This window comes from Osmia bicornis, chromosome 12, assembly GCF_907164935.1.
Source record: "Osmia bicornis bicornis chromosome 12, iOsmBic2.1, whole genome shotgun sequence".
In the NCBI taxonomy this organism is placed as follows: domain Eukaryota; kingdom Metazoa; phylum Arthropoda; class Insecta; order Hymenoptera; family Megachilidae; genus Osmia; species Osmia bicornis.
Genome location: NC_060227.1, coordinates 1928278 through 1953580, shown reverse-complemented (window position 1 = coordinate 1953580; position 25303 = coordinate 1928278). Strand labels below are relative to the sequence as shown.

The following is a 25303-nucleotide window of genomic DNA, read 5'->3' as shown; positions in this document are numbered from 1 at the left end:
CGTAAGAATATTTAAATTGAAGATACGCTAATCTGAAGATCTAATTAATGCGTAAAATAAATAGATAAGGTGATATTTTTAATTTGTGAGCTTTTTTTTTTAACCTACGTAATACTATAGCAAATACTGCCAATCACAAAATAATACAAACTCGAGATTCCTGAAGTAGACCGGGCAATGAATTTCTTTTCCGCGAGTTTATAAGTCGATTTGTACATACATACGTATATACGTTATGCATATGTATTCAAGGTGTACAATTTGTTAGGTTAAGAGAAAACCAAGAGATGGGGCTCTTTCGAATACCGGCAGAACAGTGTTTGAAAAAAAAACTAGTTTCTTTTGACACTAACTACTCGTCAAATTATTTAAATATATCACATTCTAGCATTCTGTGTTTCTGCGAGCAATTTGTTTTATTGATAACGAGTAAACAACTTGTTTCCTAAACGATGGTAAATATAATTCTAAATACTTTATTGTAATATTTGACCACTAATTGTCATAATACAACAATGGTGGACGCGTGTTGAATGCCTGTACAGGACAATGGGAAATCGATATGGCATAGATATGGTACGTGTCACTCGTATGTTTGAAAGCGTTTGTTCACGTAGTCAATGCGTGATTGAGTGATGAGTGCAACACGTCGAATTCTGAAGAATTGGAAGCGGAGGTCAGGCATTACGCCAGCATTGCGAAATGCCGGGAATAGGGATCTTATGATCTTGACTAGGAACAACGACCTGCCAACCCCACTCGTATTTCTACGGGAAATGAGTGAAAGAGGGACAGAGAGGGAATCGATTAATTTTGCAATTGACATTAGGTTTGTCGATACCCTGGCTTTGAATTACCGCCTGAAATTAATTTCCCTCTTAAAGCAAGCACATCATACCTTCATTCCTTCCTTTTTGAACAGCATGAAACGACAGGATAGCGAGGATAATATCAAGAGAGGGAATTTAATGGTAGATGACGTGCATCTTTACTTCGTACTTAATCAACCGGAAATGTTACACGTGTTGTTCAACGAGTCTTGATTTTCTGTCGAAACGAAGGTACATTTTAAAATTTTATTATTGCTTTTCGTTGGAAAATTTATAAAATATTAGATAAATACTGTACAATAATTTTCATGAATGACACATGTATGGAAAAAGTGATTCGTCGTTTAGAAAGAATTTCAAAAATATATGCAACCACTTACAGCGGTATAGCTATGATTTATCTAAACATATCTGTCACGTGTTTTTATACCCTTTATACTTATTTATGAATCATAATCATTTGATCCATTAACGATGTATCTTAATTTTGATCGCTATATCATGCTGTTTATTCATGATGCGCTAATGTAATTATCGGAGTTTAAGGTCATTGAATTGACATTTGCCTTGATTTATGCGTGCTCGGAAATTAAAAATGAGTGTATCCTAATGTATATTTCTTATATGTGTATACTATGCTCAGTTTTCACTTTTCTATCTTAAATATTTTTTTCACAGATTTTTAATAGAGCATAAAATATTTAAACATTTATTAAATGTATCTGATCGTTTATTCTTTAACGTGTAGAAAATGCAGGGTCGGCCCTGGGCCTAGGGAGACTAGGCGGCCGCCTAGGGCCCCCAAGGTCCAGGGCCCCCATAAGACGATTTTGCGCAGTGACGGCTCGCGTATAGGCAGCACCCCCTATTTCCACTTTAAATTTTTTATTTAATTCTTTCTTTATACTTGTACAATACATAACCCTTAAACTTAATATCAGTAGTCATCCCCCAGTTTATGAAAAAGATACAAAAATCTTTGTATGGAACTGCGCTTCACAGTTCCAGCGGCGTGGCGTTTGACTATGCGCGCATGCGCACATAAAAAGCTGCAATTTTTTAAACAAAGGCTAAAAATTTTCTGGAGCAGCACCCCCACTAATTTTACCTACGAGCCGCCACTGATTTTGCGTCTAAGAGTAATGTTTACTTGAATATTAATCGATGTAAATGCAAATGTAAATTAGTGATACAAGCTTTAATGTTAATTTAAAAATTTTATTTGAGCTACTTTTTTTATGTCATATATGTGAATGGGCCCTTTTTCTCGGGCCCCCGGAATCTCAGGGCCGGCCCTGCTAAAACGTATAGTAATCACAGAAAGATATCTTTACCGACATTACCAGATTATTTGTTCAATGTATAAAAGCAGATGGCGCTAATGTGTCTTCAGATAACGTGTAACAACACATTATGTATTATTTGAAAAGCAATACGGTCTTTTTTATTTTCATTTTTATCTTTCAGCATACACGAAAAGTAAAACCATTAACATTTAATATACACGTTATTTTCTACGAATAAATTATTGTTTATCATTTTCATTTGTAGGTCTTGTATCGGATATCTATCGCACAGAGGTAATTAGCGAAACGTATGATTTTGCATTATCGCATCATCTGTAGCTGAACAGAGGTAAATGAATAGGTATTACATTTCGACGTACGCTTTAGCGATCTCGTTGAATCGAAACGATAACTCGGTATCACGAGAACATATCAAATTTAATTAAACCAAGTCACGTTAATGTTTCGCCATGTTAAAAACCTACCCGACGATTATTCTTCTGATTATAGATTTATGACGGAATTACAGTCGTAAGTCTGGTGTATTTTTTGGCGCTTATATCCTCCTGAAATTATGTGAGAATGACTTTGGCAAACCGCCAATGTTCCCCGGACTGTGCGGAGACAACATGTACGGAGCAATGAACTTTAGGAAAGCGTGACTTCAGACAAGATTTTCTCTCTTTTCTTTTCGACGGATTTTTAGTTGTATAAAATTCCAACACAATTCGATTGTTCCATTTTCTTCATTCACCGCCGTTTTCCACCGGCTATTCATCGTTGTATCCGAAGCGTGGAGATACCCTTTGCGTTTCCGTTCGCCGCATAGGAAACACAGGAAGAACTACCCCTTTTTATCCGTCTCCCTTTGAATCATCGTTTTCTAATACAACGTACAAGAGGTACGTTCAACGAATGCTCACACAGAATTAATTGAATCACCAAGTAGAAATTAAATATTTTACTTGACCGCAGGTTGTTGGCCACCCTATTCTTGTAAAGGAAGCCACAAACCGCCTTTGACCATAATGCTCTTAACAAGGCGTAAAAGACATAGTATTCCCAGCAGTGGACTCAAACATTCCTGACATCGCATACTGATGGTGGTCGCGAATCTGTAGTTAATTACACACAAAGGTACAGCTTGCCATTCTTTTATAAAATTAACAACATACCGTTTGTACCGGTATTCTTTCATTAAAAAAATCTTTCTAACATATCTCATATGAATATACAAACATCTAATTATTTAATTTTACAGGTCCGATAGATGCAATCAACTGCACTACCGTGCTTCCCTAATGCATCACATCTACATCCAAATCTACATCTACGTCAAGGTTAGTTGACTCGAAATAATTACCGTATTTATCTCGCATATTCCCATAGCCAGGTATGCATACACGCCTCCATGCACGTAGATACAATCTCAGGACTAACTTTGTTGAAAGTAATTTTCAGTAAGTAAGAATAATCTGGCGTTCGCGCGTGGCTTGGAGGTTTCGTCGGTCGTAGTTGGGGCGCTGCCTAGGCTGCATGTTAGGGTTGGAGTCGAGAGGAGCCATGAAGGTTTGGGGTTGACGGGATGGTGGTAGTGACGGCGGTGGTGATGGTGGTGGCAGTGGCGGTGGTGGTGGTGGTGGAAATGGTGGTGGTGAGTGAGCAACTGCGCAGATCCCGAAGTCCCTCAGCCGCGAGTACGTAGCGAAACTCCGATTCAGTGAGGACTGACTGTTCCTGTTTGCAGTGCAGCTCGAAATCTCAGGGAGAAACCGCGGTCTTTCGTCCTCTCCTCCTTCTTTCTCTCTCTTTCTCTCTCTCTTTCTATCTCTGTCTCTGTCTTTCCTTCACCCTTTCCGCTAATCTGTCTCATCCCCCCGTCTCACCCTCTTATCCCGGCGTCGCTTCACCCGTCCTTTGTTTTAGTTTCACTCGCCGCGGCAAAGTACGTGCTTAACTTTTCCATTCGGTAGTCTATTTCGACCAAGTTCGTACGCGATCGTCGCGTGCTACGGAAGAACGGGGCCCCGATCCTCTTCGGAGGCGTTTTCGACGGCCAGTCTGCTCGTGTACGCGAACGGAACGGGTCGGAACTGTACCGGTGTCTCGCTTAAATTTCAAGTGTTCCCCATCGGTAGTCACGTGGTTAGACAGGAACAGTGATTCGGAGGTAGATCTATCCAGTTGGATTCGTTTTAGACTGTCTCACCGTGGCCCGGATGAAACGGTACGCGTGCCAGTTGATCGGCGTTCATTGAACTGTTGGACAACCGGAGCCGGAGCCGGGGATCAGGGAGCCGTAGGACGTGTGCCGTGTGTGCGAAATCGACGGTGGACCAGGTCGATGTGCACAACTCCGGGGAAACGTACTGAAACTCCACGTCTGTCGGTGTAAGTACTACGGCAACCCCTTTTTCGCACGTTCAACGCTAACAATGAGTCACAGACGTCCGGCCAGCGGCAAGTCATCTGTACCTGAAGCTCTTATGGAAAGAATTGCCTGTTTCTTTCACAGCGACGGTACATTATGCTCTGCGTAATATAATTAACCCTTTGAAAGCGTGCCAAAAGCGACCGACAATAAGTACGGTCCAAGCGACGCGTATTTTCTTTCACCTACAATATTCGCGTTAATCGTTACAAGGAATTGACTTGCGTTGCCTTTTGTTTAACGAGCAGACTTTGTGCGGTATATTCCACGCACGGGATATACTACCCCGTATCGTCACTCGCATCTACCAGACGCGTTAAACCGTTAAAGGGTTAATAATTACACTCTATATACCACGCATCCTCGTCAACTATTCATAAACTGCATAAAATTCATTTTAGTAGAGGAAACGAAGATAAAGACTTGGACGAGTATTCCTTACCAAACGGATTTTCCAATAGATCTAATTAAAGATGAAGGCTCGGTTATCAATACCGCGTTCGATTGAACCGTCCGGTCCGTTCTATCGGCATCTCTGTAACCATAGCTATTCTCAATACGAGAATTATTGAGCACAAAGCTTAATACGATTTCGTAAAAATCCGCGAGCACAATAGGGGCCACGGTTCAGTGGTTTATCGTTGAGCGTGGATAACAGCCGACGAGTTTGCCTGACCGTTAAATATATTAAATCACCGATCGTCGCCGGAGAAACGTATATTTAGGAAGTCGAGCGGTGGCTCGAATTTCCTACTGAATTTCCTGATATCGATGCGGCAAAGGGTGGAATACTTCTAATCCCGATAAGTCTGACTCAGAGGGTGAGACCGGTTAATGAAATGCACCCTTACCCCGTTCGTTCCGATATTACTATTTTTCCAGCCGACGTGAAATCACCCTAAAACGCTCCTCTATTATTAACACCGACTTAATATCGCGGCGGTGGTATTAAGTACGAGACGGAATGCAACCCCTTGTAGTATGAAATTTTGATTCGTTGCAAGGAATCGTTGAACGCGACGGCGATACGCTAACGCCCTAAGTAGGATCGGTGAAGTTCATAAATCATGCGCACGTCCACTCGCCGGTAGACAAACACTTCTCAGCTCTCCTTGAAATGTCCGATTAATAATGTGCGACGTGTGCACCCTGCGAAGCGGGTTGCTTCGATCTTGCGAATCGCGTTTAATATCGCGACAAACCGTCTGCCCGTCGCTCTTCTCTCGACTGATCTTCTTTAACGCGTACATCGTATTATTTCCATTCGAAGCCCTAAATATTCTTTCGGAGGTGTACTATGGATTATTTACTCCATTAGAGACGCGGTTGTAATATATTTCGTGTAATTAATTAGTTGATAATGTTTGCCGAACGCTTGGCATCGTTTCGGCTTGATCAATTTTACCGCGAATTCAAATTTTCCCGCGTAAGCATTTACCTGAAAGTAGCGGTCCGCCACAGGCCTATATATACGAGGCCTCCTCGCACGCATCGTCAGTCTCCTTGGGACCGCCGCCGGGGACGGATGGGATCCCGGGGGAAGAGGAGATATTTTTAATTAAAAATTCAAATACTCGCGGTCTCTAACGACCAGCGGTTTCAAAGATACACAATTAAAGTCGACGTCTAAATATAATGACCGATGCGATTGCTTGCGGGACGATCTCGCGAACGAGACAGAAGAGTTGCTCGGAGTTCTTAACAAGAGAAAAGCGAGAAGAAAACGGAGGAAAGTATGATTATCGGTAGGCCGTCGCGTTTGCTCCTCCGGTTTTTATCGTTTTATCGTCGCTCGACGGAGGGAAGGATGAATGGGAATAGAGAGGGAACCGAGATACTCGTGAGAAATTTTAATAACCGAGGGGACCGTGGGTCCTACGGTCTGCTACTTTTTCTATGCCCGTCCTCGATCGACTTCCAACGCTCTCGGTAAATCGCAACGCACCTGGTGTACCACGGATGAACGCACCCCGCTCGTGCACCCTGCTCTCTGATTAGTTTCCTCCTGGCTGGAGAAAAGGTATTCCCCCGAGCGATTGTATTAAAATCCGTGGCTTGTGAAAATGGGCCACAAATGCGAGCGCAAAAAGGCTTAAAAAAAGGTGGCGGGATAAAAGCGCAGCCGGGACAGTTTATGTCCGACCGAGGAATTTTTCGCAGCTACCGAGCTAGCGATAAAATAGAACAAAAAAAGAGGAAGAGGAACGGAGCTGACGAAAGATAGAGGAAACGAGGACGTTAAGCGTTGTAAATGCGTGTACGGTGAAACACTGTTGAAGAACTGGATAGAAATTAATTAAAGAACTAAGGTGTTCTTTGTAGAGCTAAGAATACATTCGTTTTTCCTAGCGAAAGGGTTGAAGAAAAGTCACGAATTGGCTTCCACAGTATAAATCCTCGCATATTTACGTACGAACGGGAATGGAAAGAAGATCGATGCTTGATATTTTTCTTAAGGATTCTAAGGGTACATTAATACAGCAGCAGCGGTATTCAAACGAACTGTCAAAAGAATATCTGTATACCGTTTATTGTGCCGAGCATATCAATGGATACGTTCAATAATATAAAAATAATTGACTCAATTTCAATGGGTCTTTTCAAAATGCACTCTATTTTGATCATTTCAATTTTTCAATATAACCACAATGGGGAAATATCTGAATATCATTATTCTCCAGGCACTCGAGTTCAAGTGCTTCCATATAAATGACCAGACCACGAGTGACACGCTTTATAAAATGACCAACCAACGCTATCACGGATCAGCGATGGATTTCAATGACGAGGCAGGAAAGTAGGGTACATTTTAAGTAAGATGTATCTACCTTACTTCATGTAATAACAAAAAACCTGTAATGGAGTATCTTTTCCACTTGAGAAATGGCAACAGGGGGATAGTCAATTATTCCTTCTCCTCTGAAGTAGCCCAATGAAAAGAGGAAAGTTTTCAGGGCGTAAGTAGCAAATGGAAGTCCACCTGGTCCTCCCTTGGTCTTCGCCTGGTCGGAAGGCATTTGCTTGTGGCTATTGATGCCTCTTTCTCTCTCTCTCTCCTCTCGAGATTGTATTCTTGCGAGCGGTCGAATTAAGCGGTCGTAGGGCGCGAAGCTCCGGTGGAAAAGCCGAGGGCTATAAATACAAGGATATAGAGGAGGGTAGGGTGAAACGGAGGTGGAGAGGCGACCGTGTCCTCGGCACAATGCGTGCCGCACCAATCCTATTTTCAGAGATACACATCTCCCTCCGTTCTAACGGAGAAAAAGCAAGAGACAGAGATGAGAGAAGGTGAAATAGAAGAGAAGGAAGAAAATAGTAGAGGATGGATAGGGGCCTAACCGCTTTATCCCCGCGTCGAATCGTTTCTTCGAGGTGGCTGCAGCTGTCTCCTCGTTTCTTTTAAAGTCCATCCTTCCTAACTTCACCGATACGATCCAAAGGGAGAAGGAACACTGGAGATGCAGGGTACATCGAGGATGCTCGAAAATCCTCGATGTCAACTACCGTACACACGGTACCACGTGTATTTTCGTCCACTGGCACAAATATTCGATTCTAGAAATAAGCCAAAGACGATCGACTACGTGTGTTCCCAAGAGTCACGAGGAAAAAAGAAAGGATCTTCCGAATACAAATTATTTCTACAACTATTAATCTTATCTCTTTGAAAGACACCCCGTATAATCTTCAATGGAGTAGAATCGTAACGCTACCTGTTGTACGCTGTCGCTTTTCCCTCTAGCCATCGGCGACGTTCTTTATCGCGAGAAAACCGAACAACGAACAACTTCATAATTGAAATTATTTCCACGTCGGTGTTGGGGGTGAGATCCGTTGCCGCGTAACAGATTTCTCTGTTTCGTTGGTTCGCGCACGTGTGGCCCGTCGTCGATTCGCGCCCACACAGACATCCAACCCCGCGAGCCTCGATAAGGGAAGATTTATCGGCCAACTTGCCGTATAAAACGTTACATACACGTACGTTAACCGTTACGGCAGTTCGCAGCCACTTTTCGCGGTGATGTGCCGCGATTTAAGTTTCAAGATAGAGGGTTCAGGGTGGGGGTGGGGGGGTTGAACTTGTACCTTGCACTTCAACTTTATACACGACTCAGCCGAAGGGCGGATATCGTGTTTGCCTTTGTTACCAACTTTGTTTGCCGACTGGCTTTGTTTACAGCCCCCTAGGTGGTAGGTCACGGTTCGGGTGATCCACTTGAGAAAGATTTCTTTTGTCTCGAACAACTGCACCATTAATTGACTCGGGACCACAACAACGGCCGTGCCTCCACGTATTCCCGTGGAACAATGCGATTACTTACCACACGACGAACAACATTGTGGAATCGAACAAAGGAATCGGAAAGAATCCCACGGGAACGTGTACGTTGTAAATGGCTAATAAAACCCTGCCCCCAACAACTTCGAATCCCGCGTCTCGCGGTCTCGCTGATTAATCGTTCGTTGTTCCTTTAAGACAAATTTTTAGTTATTTATTTAAATCGTTAGATGGATAGAAAAAAAGGGTAACAAAGAGGTGACCAATTAAACGGATCGTCAATTACGAGAGTATCAATTTTCCGTGACATCGATTGTTGGATTGAACGAATTATTGGAAATAAATTCGAACCGATAGAGTATAATAGGAGTTATATACCAGGTGAACTGTAAATCAGGTTACAAGTGATATAAAGGATCAAAGAGGAATAGTTTCATTCGTCAAATTTGATTTCAATTGTATTGAAAAGGCTGCAAGTTGATTTTTTCTATCAATTATCCTAGAAATTTGATTTTAATCGTATTGAAAATGCTGCAAGTTGATTTTTTCTATCAATTATCCAGGAAATTTGATTATTGTAATAGTTTCATTCCTCAATGAAATTCACCTAATCTAACTAAACATATTTTTATAACCTAGTTTCATTTTTATCAAATAATACTACGTTCTTTGAACTATAAATTCGCGTTTAATGGAACGTTAAAAAGAATTAAGAGGCGCTCTTCGAAAGCAGAGAGAAACGATTAATGTCCTGTTAAAACCGACGGACATTTATCTACTTTCAAGAGCGCTGATAACGTTGAGGAAGTATTAATTATTTGATAAGGATATTCGACAATCCATAACGACTATGTTTACAATGTTCGTCGAGGGAACATTTAAAAGAGGAAGAAACGACGCGTTTAATCTCCGGTTTCCCGTAACCGCAAACTGATCGAACATCCCACAAAATACACCTGTAATCGGATCCACTGCATCCTGACTGGCAGATGGGAGGTGTTCCCTGCTTCGTATGGAAACAGGTAAAAAGGTGGTGAAAGGGAGAGACAGGAAGTTCTCGAAAGACAGGAAACAAACTGGTGTAGGGAAGCGAGGGGAAAAGTTTGTTGTTGCTAGTTCCGAGACGAAATCCCGAAAGATTTTCTAGAGTTTTCAACTTCTCTTATCACAGCGATGATTAAGGCTTTAATAAACGTACACGCAAAGGGTAATGAAATTATTCCTATAATAAAAAGGATTTTACTTTGCCAAGTTTGAAATCAGTGAAACGATTAGAATATTAATAACAGTGAGTGATCAAATTATTAGAGCCATATTTATTTCTGTAGAAATAAAGCCCCAATTTTAACTTTTAATCAATAATTCTCCACTATTAATATACAAAAAAATACTTGCAAAAATAAACAAATACATTTAAAAGATTATATTTACACATTGAGAATTACTCAATTCTTTTTGGCATACTTTCTATGCATTTTAAGCAATTCATTTTAATTGCTTTATTAGCCAACCCGTATCTAAGATTGAAAATCTTGAGAAAGGGGCTATAGCATTTAGACTTTCTGTCACTTTTGTACAGGCCAAAATTTAATTTACGACTCGCATGTTAATTGGTCGGTGATTTTTATCTCTACTTTTTATCAACGATAAAACAGAGGAACGTTATCGAAAAAATCCAGGCGCCATTGTGTTTAGTTGGTCAAAATCTCAACGAATGGCCGACATTTTTTTTTGCCACATCCGGTCTGACCGGAAATAGCCGAAAAAGGGTTAGTTCTGCAGCGAATGTCGCTCTAGTTCACTTTAGCTTGTTTCTAGCCCATACTTCTATCAAACGTTCAATCAGCTGACATTTATTATTAATAATAAATATTTTCACTTTTCGATGGGATTGAGGTCCGAAGAATTTCTAGGCTAGTCAAAAATGTTCACTTTTTTCAACCGTATATCATAATTTTCCAAGTATCAATAGGTCATATAAAAATAATAAAAACTCCGTTTAACTCGGTTTTTATGTAAAATCATCAATTTATGCGAGTGGCTCTAACAATTTAATCACCCAATGTATAATACTTTTCTGTAAAGAAATGATCGCTTTAAAGTTTGTTACGATATTTTTCTATTTCTCTTTATTCCTCAACATCTGCATAGTTCGCTATATCTCAACTTCTTCCATCATAATTTTCTTGTTCTTCGAAGGAACACTTTTATCCTCCCGGTTGTAAATCAACCCCGTCACGCGTGTAAACGTTCCTCTGTTTTATCGTCGATAAAAAGTTGGCTTATCGAGTAGAGACAAAAATCACCGACCAATTAACATGCGAGTCGTAAAATAAATCATCCGGCGTAAAATTAGGGGTCATTAAACTCCCCTTTGCCGGGGACGATACAGACAAAAATGAGCGGACGATGAACCGATAAATTCTAGTTCCTACGGGGCGGATAACACGCGTTGTTCAAAAACGAAGTCATATTTAAAAAAGAAAATTTCCATGGGACCTGCTGGTCACCAGATTGTTAATGCTATGTTAATTAGTCTTCTGCCAGGTTGATTACGTTGGTAATGTAACGACCTGGCATCGTTTTTCATTTTCCTTCGGCCTTCGAGGATCGCGGTTCCGATCGAAACGCGTTGCTAAATAATTCAACGACATAATTCCACGCCATCAACCGTCTATAACAAACAGCTGAAAATCACGGAACAGGAAAAGTCGATTTATTCAGCCTGTACCATGGAATATCGATTCCAGCGAGCGTCTTGAACGCGCGTACGATGACACGCGCCGCGGATTACACCAGACACGAACGCGGACCGGAAAGACGTGCCCCGAACGCGTGTTACTACGCAAACCGAATTTACGCGCGGTTCCTTTTCCGCTCTCTGGATGCAACAGGATGTCAGAAGCGCCGCTTAGATTTTCCTTCTCGATGAATCTACAGGGTGTTAAAAAATACCTTGAAGACATCTACACCGTTGGATAGATCATAAAAAATCTAAGAGAAAAGTTCTGTAGCATTTTTCGATAGGATCAGTAGTTTAGCCGCATTTCGTTGTTGAAAATTGAAAAATTGACCAATCAGCGCGCAGCTTGAGTGGCAAGACCCGCGGAGTGGGAGCAGCCTCCTCTGCCGCGGACGAATCGCGCCGCCCGGCGTCGCGCTTGCGCATGCGCCGAGAGTCTGGCCACTCAAGCTGCGCGCTGATTGGTCTGTTTTTCAATTTTCAACAACGAAATGTGGCTAAACTACTGATCCTATCGAAAAATGCTACAGAACTTTTCATCTCGATTTTTCGTGATCTATCCAGCGGTGTAGAGGTTTTCAAGGTATTTTTTAACACCATGTATAAACGAATGATTAATAGAAAAAAGTATCCAACCTCTATATCGCGATTTTCCCTAGGGAAGACCGATTTGATCGCGAGTGTAACATCGATTTAAAGCTTGAAGTTTGGTCAAAATTACTACATAAACGTTCCATCGATATTTCTAACGCAAAATGCCTCGCTCTTTGTTCAAACAAACAATGGATATCTACTAATAGACAGCACTAATGGTTGATTCATTGTTTGTTTCAACGAAGAGCCAATTAATCTGCATTGAGAATATTGGCGAATCGTTTATGTAGGCGTTTAGCTTGAAATTTCTGTATCGTAAGTGTTATTCCGGAATAGTTTTGTGTCGTGGCATTGTGTCGGAAAAAAGAGGGTGCGATATGAAATAACCATATTTCTCGTTTCGTAGTTTTATTTTATACATACGTTATGGTAGATTTCCATATACGATATTTTCAAAATATTCTCTCTATTTCTGAATAACTCGAACTCCACATTGATTGAATGAAATCAAGATATGAAAACTAAAAGACTCGACCAAGTCCCATAAGTCTTTACTTACAAGTCCCGCGAGTTAGCCTCGTACCATATTGCGCCATACGAGGGCAAATTAAAGTTTGAAAAAAAGAAAAGAGGAGGAAGAAATAGCAGCGTAAATATTCATTCGTCGATGAAACGATTCCTCTATGGTACGGTCATTGATTAATATTCATTAGAAAGGAAAACATGGAAAAGAAAAGGAGATAAAAGGGATGCGAGAGAAGAGTAGAGAGCACTGAAAGAGGCACTCGGGTACTGACAATAAAAATGATATGGCGCTATATGAAAAGCATAGGGTGTGACCGATGCACCGGGGTGTATGGTGGTCGTACGACAATCGGGAGCAGCTAGAAAGAGGACGAACGTGGACTCTCGGTATCTTTAATATCTTTAATCCACACCCCTGCGCGGGAACGCGGAACGTAGGTATGCGTGCAGGAAGCACCCCCTGTTAGCTCGTACGGGGGAGGGTGCCTCTCTCTCACGGGGGTGAGCTCTGTGTGTTTGAGCTACGCAGGCGCGGTTTATCGACTGCTGCATATATATATAGAAGAAAGAGAGGAGAGCGAGAAAAGCGTTCCGTTTCGTTTCGTTTCGTTTCGTTTCGCAGTAACCCGAACAATTTCTCTGCTTTCAGTCCTTCTCTCTTTTCTCTTTGTTCGCTTGCCGTTCGTCTCGGCTCCGGATATTTGTCCGGATCGCAATTGCACAGGGCTTTTTCCCACTCGTTTCTACCCTCTCGTAGCGAGAGCACACGTTTCTCCCTTGCTTTCTCTCCGTTCATCGCATCGAGTCTCCACCCAGGTCCCTTTTCTTCGCCCGGACCCTTCTTCGTCTCACCCTCTGATTTTACGCGATCATCTCTTTCCACCGATATCGCGCGGCAATATTTTATCGAGACGGACGCACGCTCCATTCCCCCGGCCGACGTCGCGGTAAAATCGTTTCGAGATGCTCGATGACCGATCGAGTGGCGTCGTCATCCCCTTCTGGAAACACGAACCGGACGGTAGCCAGATCGTTTCCTCGCAATTTTATCTGTGTGCCTGCGTGTAAGTTAGTTCGCCCGTACATCGACGTCCCCCCTTTTTTCCCATCCAGATCTCTGGCAAGCCTTATCTAGCTTCCAATTTCGCGCGCCGCTTCCAGGGCTTCGAATCTCCTTCGCGATTTGCATAATTTTCTGGCCAGCCGCCGGCAACCTCTCGAACTCGATGGCCTCGAAGTCGGCCGAGGCTAAACAGAAGATTTTTGGCGCCGTTTCTTCCCCAGCCTGTTGATCGTTTTATGAAAATTTCATGACGCCCTCTCGAACACACCCCTTTCGCCTAATAACCTTTCGATCCGAGAGCGTTCATTATCGACACCCGCCTGAGGACGATCGTAGCCCTTTTTCGATTATATCGATACAGATCGGGACATCTGTCCCTCGGGCGAAGAAATTCCATCCTTCCTCCCTGTTCCCTTCCGAAAGATTGCCCTTCCCACGACCGGTCGTTGACTGGTAAATTAACGACCGTTCGGTTCGTTAAACGCCGTTAAATTCGAAGGCGTTCGCTCTCGAACACCCTTCGGCTCCACTGTTTAACCAGACGGGGAGGATTTCGAAATCGTGGCAGCTGCCTTTCGAAAAATCTAAATACACCTTCTTTTTCTTCTTCTTCTCCTACCAGTTGGATACCTTTCGAACAGGTGGTAGAACGGGCAGGGACCAACAGGTAGGAATCCCGGGTCCGTCGGCGCGGGTCAAGAAATGCATAAATTAAAGTAGGGGCGCTTCGCGTTAAAGGGTCCACTTCCATGGTTACGAACCTGTAATTTATTCCCGACGAGCGTGTCGTTCAGCCAACCGGCCGACCGAGCCGTCGACTATTCATTAAGACGAACGAAGCGTCCGATTAAAGCGCAACCTCCTCTACCGATTTTCTGATTTCCCGTCTGTTAACCGGCTGTTGATCGATTCAGTACTTTCGTTGAAAACGTGCGTATAATAGAGGCGTGTAAGGAGACAAAATTATTGGGTCCTATTGGGAAATTCAGCTAAGTGAATGAACGTTTCAATAGCCTGCGATTTGCTCCGCGAATTCGCGACGGTTTCATCGCGAAACTGCCGGAAAATCCCGGTTCCACCGCGGATATTAACGTTTAATCTGTTAACGTATGCGCGATATCTGGGCCAATTGCAGCGGCATTTACAATACCGCGTTGTTCGTTCGTTTGTTCGGTTACGTGTGCGCGGAACGTACGGTTCATGCATATTCGCCCACCTTTACCGATAAGCAACGCTGAATACTTTCGACTCGAACGACTACGCGATACCGGGAAACTGTTTTCAATTCATACAGAGGGTGTATTCATTTGCATTGTGTTGCTATTATGGGATAATAATTAGGTCCCGTATCGCTGCTCCAATGGAGAATATTCTTTCTCCGTGAATTTGAAAAGAATACTTTTATCTATAAAGTATAAATTTCCATAAATTTCGGAAAAGTAACTATCGTGTTTATCAACGGTTTACGAGCCGTTAACCGTGGAAATAAATCTCGCGTACACGAGTGTTTCGATGATCCGACATTCGAGTTAAGTTCCGCTTAACGACCTTTCTTTTGCCGGGGCAAGAAAATGAAGCGAGTTAAGGATTATCGCTCTCGTTCCGCCAAAAATTTTGCTTAATGACTTTTAGCTTAACGTACACACGAACGCATTAGTTCGTTCAAAGCGCATTCAATGCCATTTGAAGAGACGATAACCAGAGATCGCGCGAAAATTAGAACGATCTCTAGTGGTAGAAATTTATTTATCCACAGAAATTGCATGAAATCCTGCCAATTGGCAGAGATCTCGTTATTTTCTGTTATCATTGAAGATACGAATGAATAATTAATTAGAGAGACCGTGAGGAATAGCGAAGAAAAAATAGCAGAGCGGTGTAATAGTTAACTCTCGAATGGCGGACCATGGAGAGAGTCCCGGTTTCAATTCAGGCTTCGCTGTTCAAGGGTTAATAATAAATGAATAGAATTATACGCGATGATGAATAATTTGTGATATAACTGGGAAGAGGATAATCGAATGTTAAAGTTGAATTACAGTCGAGGGAAAAAATAAATCACGACATTTAATTATTTATAACTTTTAAATGCACTGATCGATCTCGATGAAATTTTCAGCATACACATATCTTATTTGAATCTACGAAAGATATATTTAAAATTTTCATTATAGACTCCCATAAAAAGGTGAAAAATTACCATTCACTATTTTTTCTCACGATTTCAACAAATGGTAATTTTTTAAAAAGATAAAAATACATATTTTAGTGAATTAATTTGTATAGCTTTTCAAAGAAACCGTCCAATTTTAACCGAGGTATTCTATTTTGAACAGTTATTTTTGCCCCCGACTGTAAAACTACAGTGGATGATTTAAATTCATTTAATTCTCTCTTGATGAATCTGTCGGATTGCTTTTCACTTGTCCGACTTGATTGAAACGCGATGTCATAACCAAACGGGATGTTAATTCCGTAGAAACGGAGATTTTCAGAATTCCTCTTTCCCTTGTATCGCTGTTTTTCCCCCCCTCCGTAATGGAAGTATACACGTGTAGATCGTAGCCATCGCTAAAAGGGTGCAGCGTTCGTGGTTAGCCAAGTCTGGTACGAGTTTGGCTCATCTTCAGTTCAGTTTCGGTGCCGTCGGGGCTGAAACGAGATGAGTTGGAAACGGAAAAGGGGATCCTGTAAATTGAATGACTTGGCCTGTTATACGTTACCCACGGGTTTCTTTGCTTTATACCATCCCCGAAATTGGCCAGGCCCGTGCAGATTCCATTATAGACAAGAAGTCAGAAACGGCCTAGTCAACCTCGTTCGATGCCGTTTCCGCATGTATTATGCATGCCCGGGACAAATTTCGTCATCCGTGCCAGATAAGAAAATCTCCGTCGTTTTATTATTTATTTTCTCTTTTATCGTTAAACGCCGGGGTAGAGAAAATCTCGGGATATCGCGAACCACCAGCCGACAGAGACGAGCGAATAATTTATGTGTAATACCAGTGTCACCAGACTGGAAGAGGAACAATGAAATGTAACAAAACAGACGGGAAATGGGGGCGTATTCGAACGTATTCACTTTGACGATATCCGCAGCTTATTATCCGTTCATCGATCTTTAATCCATCGATTGGACATTGAAAATCAACCCTTTGCAGAGAGCACATTGCGCGACGTTTAATTGTTTCATTACAATGCTGTTCAAACTTGGAACGAGGGAACATTTCCATCGAACAAATTTCATTAATTTTTATTTAATCGATAGATTATCCCGTAATACCAGAGTCCGATTTAGACACGGATTAGTTTTTCTATACCCGAAATCCGGTGTCGTGTTTAATCATCTTTTTTGCCGGAACGAAGATAAACGCTACGTTTAATCGCGGTAATCTCCGTTCGTCAAAGATAAATCACCTCGGTAGCTAGTTTTACAAAACGAACAGATTGCCACCACACCGCCCGAGCACGTGTGAAACTTGGCTGTTACAGTTGTCGTGTTCGCACGACATAATTCGGTATAACTTTAGGCAAACATCGGATTGCTTAGAATGGCTTATAAAACTTCGCCAGAAGCTGGAAAACGTGGGATAGTTTCAATGAATTTTCGCGATTCAATCAAAATTAGTCGTTGTATAGTGTAGAAATAATTTCAGGCTGATAATTAAAATTCATTTCACTAAAATTTAAAATTTGTTCCTTGAAATTCTTTTAAAAATGTATAAATTATGCTATCATTTAAATTATAAGAATTTGTTGAGCGATGATATATGATGAATTTCACATCTTCTTATTTTATCATATAAATATAAAAAAAGTTACCAATTAAGTTACCTTTCTCTATAACTATAGTATAACTATTAAACCCTAATAATAGGTAAATATTTTTTATTATACATAATTATTTAAGATTGTGGGTTTCTTGCGCCGCAAAGAATTGGAGACAATCTGACCGGGAGATATTTGATATAAGGATAGCACGAAGCAAAGGATAGTTGGAAGGTAATCGAATCAAGCAATAAAAGGCAATAAACAAGCTCCAGTGTCTCGGTGAAAGCCATGTAATACCGACCTAATTTCACGGAAGCATCTAACACAAATATTTTCCCTGCCGGCGATCGTTTCGGCTAATACAACCGCCCTTTCGCCCTTATCGTTCTCTGCTCGTAGACAAGTGTTGTTTATCAGGCTGATGTCGCTTATAGCGATGCCCAGGAACCCCCCCGAATTTCGAAGGTAATCACGATTCCCTTGATCCTCCTATTTCACCCTCTTCTTCGCGACTTTCGTCTCCTGGCTCGTCTTCCACCCTAAAATCCGACGTCTACTTCAGACTCGTCAGAAACCGAGTAAGGGTGAAAAGAAAAGGAAAACATAGGAGGACCGATTTCTTGGAGAAAATAACGTTGGACCTGCCGTCCACGAGATATTACATGCCTTGGATGTTAATGTCCCTCTGTATTTCTTTTTTTTCTCGCGACTCCGAGAAGAGGCTAGGGGCGCGTAGCTCTGTCGGATAGAGGAATGCTATAAATCTGTGCATTATACACGACACCGAGATCAGCGCCATTCGTTATTCCACCGGGGCAAAACGCAGAAAAAGGGACGTGAAAAATTACCGGCCACCGCCAGCACTTACCGAGACGAGCATTTTCCAAGGAACGTCCAATGGTTCTGGAACGCTTGCCAGAAGGGTGCGCCTCGAACTGCAGAAATTACTTTATGGCAGTTTATGGTTGGGCCATAAAGGGCCCGTACGAAAACTAGGCTCTTCCTTCTACACGGTACAACCTGTAACCCGTTCGATCAACAGCGGGAGCTTTCGTTTAGTTTTGATTAAATAGAAAAAGGTTTGGTTAGGTTAGGTTTGGTTAGGTTCGGTTAGGTTAGGTTAGGTTCAGTACGCTAGATCTGTAGGGGGCGCCACAGCCCGGTATCCCTAGTATAGTAGTCTCTTTTCTCTATCTACATCTCATATGTAACGATCCGAATTTCATTTTTATCTTGCTTTAATTCAGGGAATGCACTATTAATCCTTCCTATTAGTTCATGCCGCGAATTAACGTCTGAACGATACACGATTTTTTATTATAACTATTTTATGAAGCATCTGCGGATCTATGTTTATATAACATTAATTTCTTATTTTTACTCAGTTTGATCGTTTAATCCTGGGAAACCCTGTATTTATGTCTACATCTTCCCTGACGCGTTTTTCTACTTTGTTTTTCAACATATGTTTTAACGGGCGCCACGATAATCTTTCCCAGGGCGCCAATATTAAGTAAAAGTACTAATTAAAAAATACCTGAATGGCCTTAGTCATTCAAAAAATATTAATATTAAATTATTTTTCGTCTCCGTAAAGCTCTGTCCAGAGCTCTGTACACTACCAGGTATACAGTACAGGACCTTCGTGCGGGCCCTTTATGGTCCCCGCCATAAAGTAATTTGTGCAGTTCGTGCACCACCGCCAGAAGACTGGTTACGGAATTGAAATTATTTCAGTCCTGCGAGACGACGTAAAAAAAAAAAAGGCACGCTCGATCGAACGAACTCGAGCGAATTCCCAGTGTGCCGTTGCAACAAATACTACGTTGGAATAAAGCTTTTTATCGGCCTGTTAATTTTCGAATGCGGCAACAAGCCGCGCGCGATTCGCTTTTCAAACTATTCCCCCCCGATTATATCGTTGTTCCTTCCTCTCTCGCGGAGAGAAAAAAACGAAAAGGGTAACAAAGTTTGACACAGAAAGTGCAGTGTTGGCTGCCGGATGCATCCTCTGGCTCGGTGGCAAAATCTGAACGCAGAATTGAACGGCGCCAGGTGTCCGTAAATAAACCCCGATGGCTGCATCGGAGTTTGTGCAGCAAAACCGGTGGAACGTGAAGGGTGGTTACGCTTTCGCGGGTTTAGCTAGCTTTACAAAGCTTCCTTTGCCGGTCGACGTTTTTATTTCGCGAAACTGTTTCGTCCGGTTACCTTCCGCCAGGTACGTATCGTTTACATAATTACAACGACGCTGGCCGATCGGAGGGAAGAAGCTTCCCAGGGCCGTCTCGGCCAATGGAGGAGGAGGGGAAAAAAAGAAAAAGTTATTTTAAGTGTCCAACTTATACGCGACCATTAAAGGTTATAGGTTTCTATTCAATATTAAAGCGTCCGCTCGACCGAACGGCACCGCTTCCTATAGCCTGGGGGTGGTTGAAGTTAACCGAGTATGGTTGAAACATAAGCAGGAAAACGCCTTTATCCGAACGCGTGGAGGAAAAGTAGAAAAGTATTATAGGAAACAGCGGTGGCTATAGAAAAGTTGAGTGGTCGGGTAACTTGAAACTTTAGCGGACTTGGGGGTTGGGTTAGCTTCGCCTCCTGTCGTCTACTGTTACGTGTCACGGCCTTCTGGCATTGGACCAATGACATGTTGTTCGGTGCATTTTATAAAAGGTGCTAGATAACGCGTATGTATATAACGTGGTTTGTTTCCGACAGTTCAGGAAAATTCTTTGATGGACGTTAGAGCGAACCCTAGCACGGCGGACCATGGAGAGAGTCACAATTATAATTTCCTATCGTTTTCATTTTATTATCGTTTCGATTGCGAGTGTACCATCAGTTACACGAAATCCTCTATTTCTCACTTTTATTTATAACCAGCGAATTCGTCGCATCTGCGCAATCGTTCGATAAATCACGACTTCGACGTCAAATAAACAATTCGTTGTCGGATTAGCTCGATATTATTGATAGATGTGTCTATAGACGGTGAGATCGAAACGGACGGGTAAAAATTTAACGAGACGTACCCGCTGGTTAAAGTTCAAATTATTAGCTTGTTGGAAATTGAAAAGGGTAACTTGCAAAACTTTGAAATCACCACAAAGCTGATGTACACTAGTGGAATTAATTCTGGACACTTTTAAATTATTTAATATATAATCATTGTTTTCTAATTTCAGAGCGTATATTATACTTTTAATATACAATAGAAATTACAATTTCAACACATCAAAGGAGGTAGAAAAAAATTAATATTTCCTTAGATATCCTGTGATTGGCTATTTCATATCAATAACGACACAGTTTAGATTTTTTTAAATAAAAATTTTCAAACGTTTACAAACCAAATCGTGTGAAAATATGAAGTATAAACATTATAGATTACAATAAAAATATTACAGTATCAATTTAGCATAGCAAAATAAAGAATATTTTTATTCAAATTGTCCAGAATTAATTCTACCAGTGTAATCTGTAAAATTGTATGTACTTAGGTATATGTCAGGAGCAGTATTAAATGGTATCCGTATGCTGTTACAGGGCAGTTCCAGTCGAGGAGGGGTTCATATGGAATGGCATCACGTGGACCGTCGACGACGACGTTGCCAATCGCGATAGCGATGGCCGTCGCGATGTCAGTGATGGCAAACGGTCTCTGCCCGACCCAATGTCGTTGCGACGACGAGAGTTTGCGAGCGTCCTGCGCTTACGCGGGCCTCGAGGTCGTTCCGATCCAGCTGAATCCGGAAATCAAACACTTGGATCTGTCGAACAATCGTGTCGGGAATATTCACCTATCGTTCGGGTTCTACGGTAACCTGGAGACACTTGATCTCACCTCGAACGCAATTCACACTCTCGGTTCAGACAATTTCGTCTTCCAAAAGGGGCTGATCACGTTGAACGTAAGCAATAACGCCGTGAGGGCATTAGCAAAGAATTCGTTGCAAGGATTGGACTCGTTGAAGGAGTTGAATCTATCGAGCAATAATATTTCCGACATGGACGAGCAAGCATTCAAGAGTACCAGCGAATTGGAGATACTAAATCTCTGCGACAACTCGATCACAAGTTTGCCGGAAGGACTGTTGAAGAACCTACACAAGATTCGTACGTTGATCTTGAAGAGGAACTCGCTATTGGAAATACCAACCGCGAACTTGGCGTTGGCGCCCAGTCTGGAGAAGGTTGATCTCTCGGACAATCTGATACAGGAGCTGGACAGGGACTCGTTGCCGTCGTTGCCGTCGTTAGTCTCGTTAGATCTCGCGAACAACGTTATCAGGAATATCGCTGACGACGCGTTCGATCGTCTACCGGACCTGCTGCACCTGGACCTGTCCGGCAACAACCTGACCTCCGTGCCCACGTCCGCGTTGGCAAGGCTAAACGTTTTATCGAACCTGATCCTCAGTCGGAATCCTCTCGGCAACCTAGGCCCCGTTGGATTCCGTAATCTGTTCGAGCTAAGGAGCCTCGAGTTAAACGACTGTACGATCGTTAGCGTTCACGCCAGAGCGTTCGCCGACAATGTGAATCTTGAACGCATCTCGTTGGACGGTAATCGAGGGTTAAAGGAGCTACCAGCCAGGGTTCTTTACAGCGCGAGATATCTGAAATGGGTCTCGCTGCGTCGTTGCAGCCTGTCGACCCTGCAACCCACCCAATTCCCAGTTGACGGTTTGTCGTCACTTCGCGTCGGCGGCAATCCCCTGGTCTGCAATTGCTCGGTGCATTGGCTGTGGAACGTTATCAGGGCGGAAGAACGACGGAACGAGTCGAGGCTCGAGTTGGATAGCCGCGATATTATCTGTACCGACGAGGAATTCTCCGGCAAAGCGTTGATCGCTCTGTCGGAAGGTTCTTTGCGTTGCCGACTGAGCCCTCTTTATCTGTCGTTGTCGGCTGCCGGTTGTCTAGCCGCGACGGCGACCATCCTGGCGGTGATAGCTCATCTGACACGATCCAAGAGGAAGAAACGTCTGGCGTACGCCGCGCCCAACCGACCGGAGTTTCTCGTCTACGTGGGAAGGAACAACGACGAGCTGGACAAGAACGCCGAGTCGTACAGCAGAAGACTGTTAGCCAGGAACGAGGACACCTCTTACGACACACCTCGAGGAAAGGCCGGACAACGTAGCCCTCAGTCGCAAGACACGAACATTTACGAAACACCTAGGCACGTTAGGACCAATCGACGGGAAGAAGCGACGGAACCGTATGCCAGGCAAACGGAAGAGGGTGTGTACGCGGTGGCCGACGTGACCGATCTCCGCGACGAACAACCGGAAGTGCTGTCGCTTTATCGCATGCAGACTCCGACTGCACCCAGATCGAACCGGGTGGACTACGGTTACGACTACGAGTACGATTACGAGTACGAACCACCGCTTCCGCAGAAGCCTCACGTCGTGTTCGTTTGAACCGTCGAACTCTATTTTCCATCAAGATTCTTTCCCAATAGAAGCCCCTACCCTCGATAGGGTTCGGGATCTGTTCGAGCTGATCTTCTAACGCCGACACGTGGTACGGTAATCCTTCGGTTACCGAAAGTATCGATGAACTGTCGTCCATTGTACGGGCTGCTAGAATCACTGGCTTTGAACAGTTTTAGATTCGTAGATTCGAATCGTGCCGGTACACAGAACAGAGGGTATCGTCCACGCGGTGAATGGCAGAGGAAGCCAGGATCAACCGGTGGACAGAGTTGAAAATGAAATGTCTTCCGAGATAGTTGCGACGCTGGAGAAGCAGAATGCATTTTCGCTGAGGGAACGCAATCTGATTCGGAATGTAAATTGTACGGCGCGTAAACCGTTGCCGGTTCTAGCCGGCCAGGCTCGGGGAACGTATTTATTTTCACGGATTGCGTCGGATTCCGTTGGTTCAGTGCAAATGCTGCGCGCCGTGTTTCAAGGCGGGCGGTGTTCATTTCGCGTTTAAACGTAGTGACAAATCAAATCAAAGCAGCGTCTCGTTAGTCCGTTTAAACCCTCCTACACTGCCAGCATCCCAAGATTACTCTTCCCATTTCGCTCTATCCCTCAATTTCTAACATCCCTCTCCATCTGTCTCTCCTAGTACACCTACAATTATCGCGTCTTTGTCCAAGGTATCCCCTCGTTCCTTTTCGTTTCTACTTCGGCAAAGTCCGCGTTTAGGTAGGGCCTGGTAGGCTGAAGGATCTTGAAGATTTTTTGCGAAACACCTCGGCTACCTCGAGCAAAGATTTCTACGAGAAACGAGCTGAAATGAGGGAATGGAAAACACGTGGTTCACGCGTTTCTACATTTTTCTTTTTTTCTCTTGTTAAACACCCCGGACACGTTGGTACACACCTGAAGGGAGCAAAAGACACGTTAGGATTCGTAATTAGACGGTCCCTCTTCTTTTCTTCTGTTTTTACTTTGTCTGCTTGTCGCCGTCGACAGAAGAGAACCGTCTTCAGGATCGTTGTAAATTGAAGCAATAATAGGCGCGACCTTTACTCTTAGGGACACACTACGACACTGAGTATATTTAAGGACGAGATTACGCGTTTATACAAACGTAAGCGTACATGTACAGTGAGCGTAAAAGGTGTTTGGACACCGTTTAAGAAAGAATACCTCATTTAAAATTCGACTAAATGATTTGAAGTTTCTTGAGAAGTTATACTAATTATACTAAGATATGTGCTTTTGTCGTTTTAAAAAATTACAATTTGTTGAAATCGTGAAATAGTGAAGGATAATTTTTCATCTTTTTTATGTGAGCCTATAATGAAAATTTCATCGAGATCGGTCGGTGCACTTAGAAATTACAAGTAATTAAAATTTCATCTAAAAATGTGTTTTAAATTTAAAACAATGGGTGAAATTTAAATTTAAAATATTAATATTGAAATTAAATTAAATTGGAATAATTTGTTTAAAAAGAATTAGAATGTTATTTAATCATTATTATGTTCTTAGATGAAAAGTCGTGATTCTTTAACGATTTCAACAAATTGTAATTTTTTAAAACGACAAAAGCACATATCTTATCGTTAGTAAATTAATTTGTATAATTTCTCAAAGAACCACCAATCATTTGGTCCAATTTCAAATGAGGTATTCTGTATGAAACTTTGTCCAAACACTTTTTACACTCACTGTATATATATATAAATATATATATATATATTTATTTATTAATTTATGATGTTAAGTTTGAAGAAAAGATGTTACGTTTTGAATACGAAAAATGAGAAAAGAAACTTAATATACTCGATACGCGTCAGGAATAAGATGCGTTACGTATCCATCACGAAACATCACCGGAAGCGATCGTACCCCCGAATTCGCCTACTGAAATTCTCCCTTACTTATGGCTACGTCGTCTGCGAATGTCACGCGTCAACGAAACGAGGAATCATTACACGAATTCGCGGGTACGAAGCACGGAAAACTCGCCTCAGTGTGTAAGTTTCGCCGTCGTGGAGCGGCTCCTCGAAACGCAACGCGTCTAGAAATTTTAATGGAATATCGAATTCCCGCTGATTAAAGTCTCCCGACGCGGTGCCCTCCTCCCGGGGAAAGTTCGAAAGTTAAATATTCGATTCGCCACGGTAAACCTCCGACCAGCGATTCGACGATCGAGAATCGTCGGTTTCGAGCTACGAATAATAATTTCATCGAACACCTTCCCGAAATATTACCCCTCGACCGGTTAAATAGGCTTTCAATTACCGGCACCCATCGCTCGAAGATCGATACCCGATCTGCAGGATGTTTTTCAAGTTATTTATTG

General features: G+C 42.5%; 1 protein-coding gene across 6 annotated transcripts; it reads left to right on the top strand.

Moving 5' to 3' along the window:
* Nucleotides 1–101: 101 nt before the first annotated feature.
* Nucleotides 102–24275, top strand: LOC114879371 (amphoterin-induced protein 2-like). 6 transcript variants are annotated; one of them, XM_029194237.2, is made up of 8 exons: nt 102–455; nt 546–829; nt 923–1061; nt 2382–2465; nt 2627–3018; nt 3092–3253; nt 3378–3456; nt 21074–24275. In XM_029194237.2, the coding sequence occupies exons 7-8, from the start codon at nt 3387–3389 to the stop codon at nt 22954–22956; spliced, it is 1953 nt and encodes a 650-aa protein (XP_029050070.1). In that variant the 5' UTR covers nt 102–455; nt 546–829; nt 923–1061; nt 2382–2465; nt 2627–3018; nt 3092–3253; nt 3378–3386; the 3' UTR covers nt 22957–24275. The 6 variants fall into 6 exon arrangements, with proteins under 6 accessions (XP_029050070.1, XP_046144158.1, XP_046144159.1 ...); XM_046288202.1 differs by having other exon boundaries at nt 2382–2477; XM_046288203.1 differs by lacking the exon at nt 2382–2465.
* Nucleotides 24276–25303: the final 1028 nt, after the last annotated feature.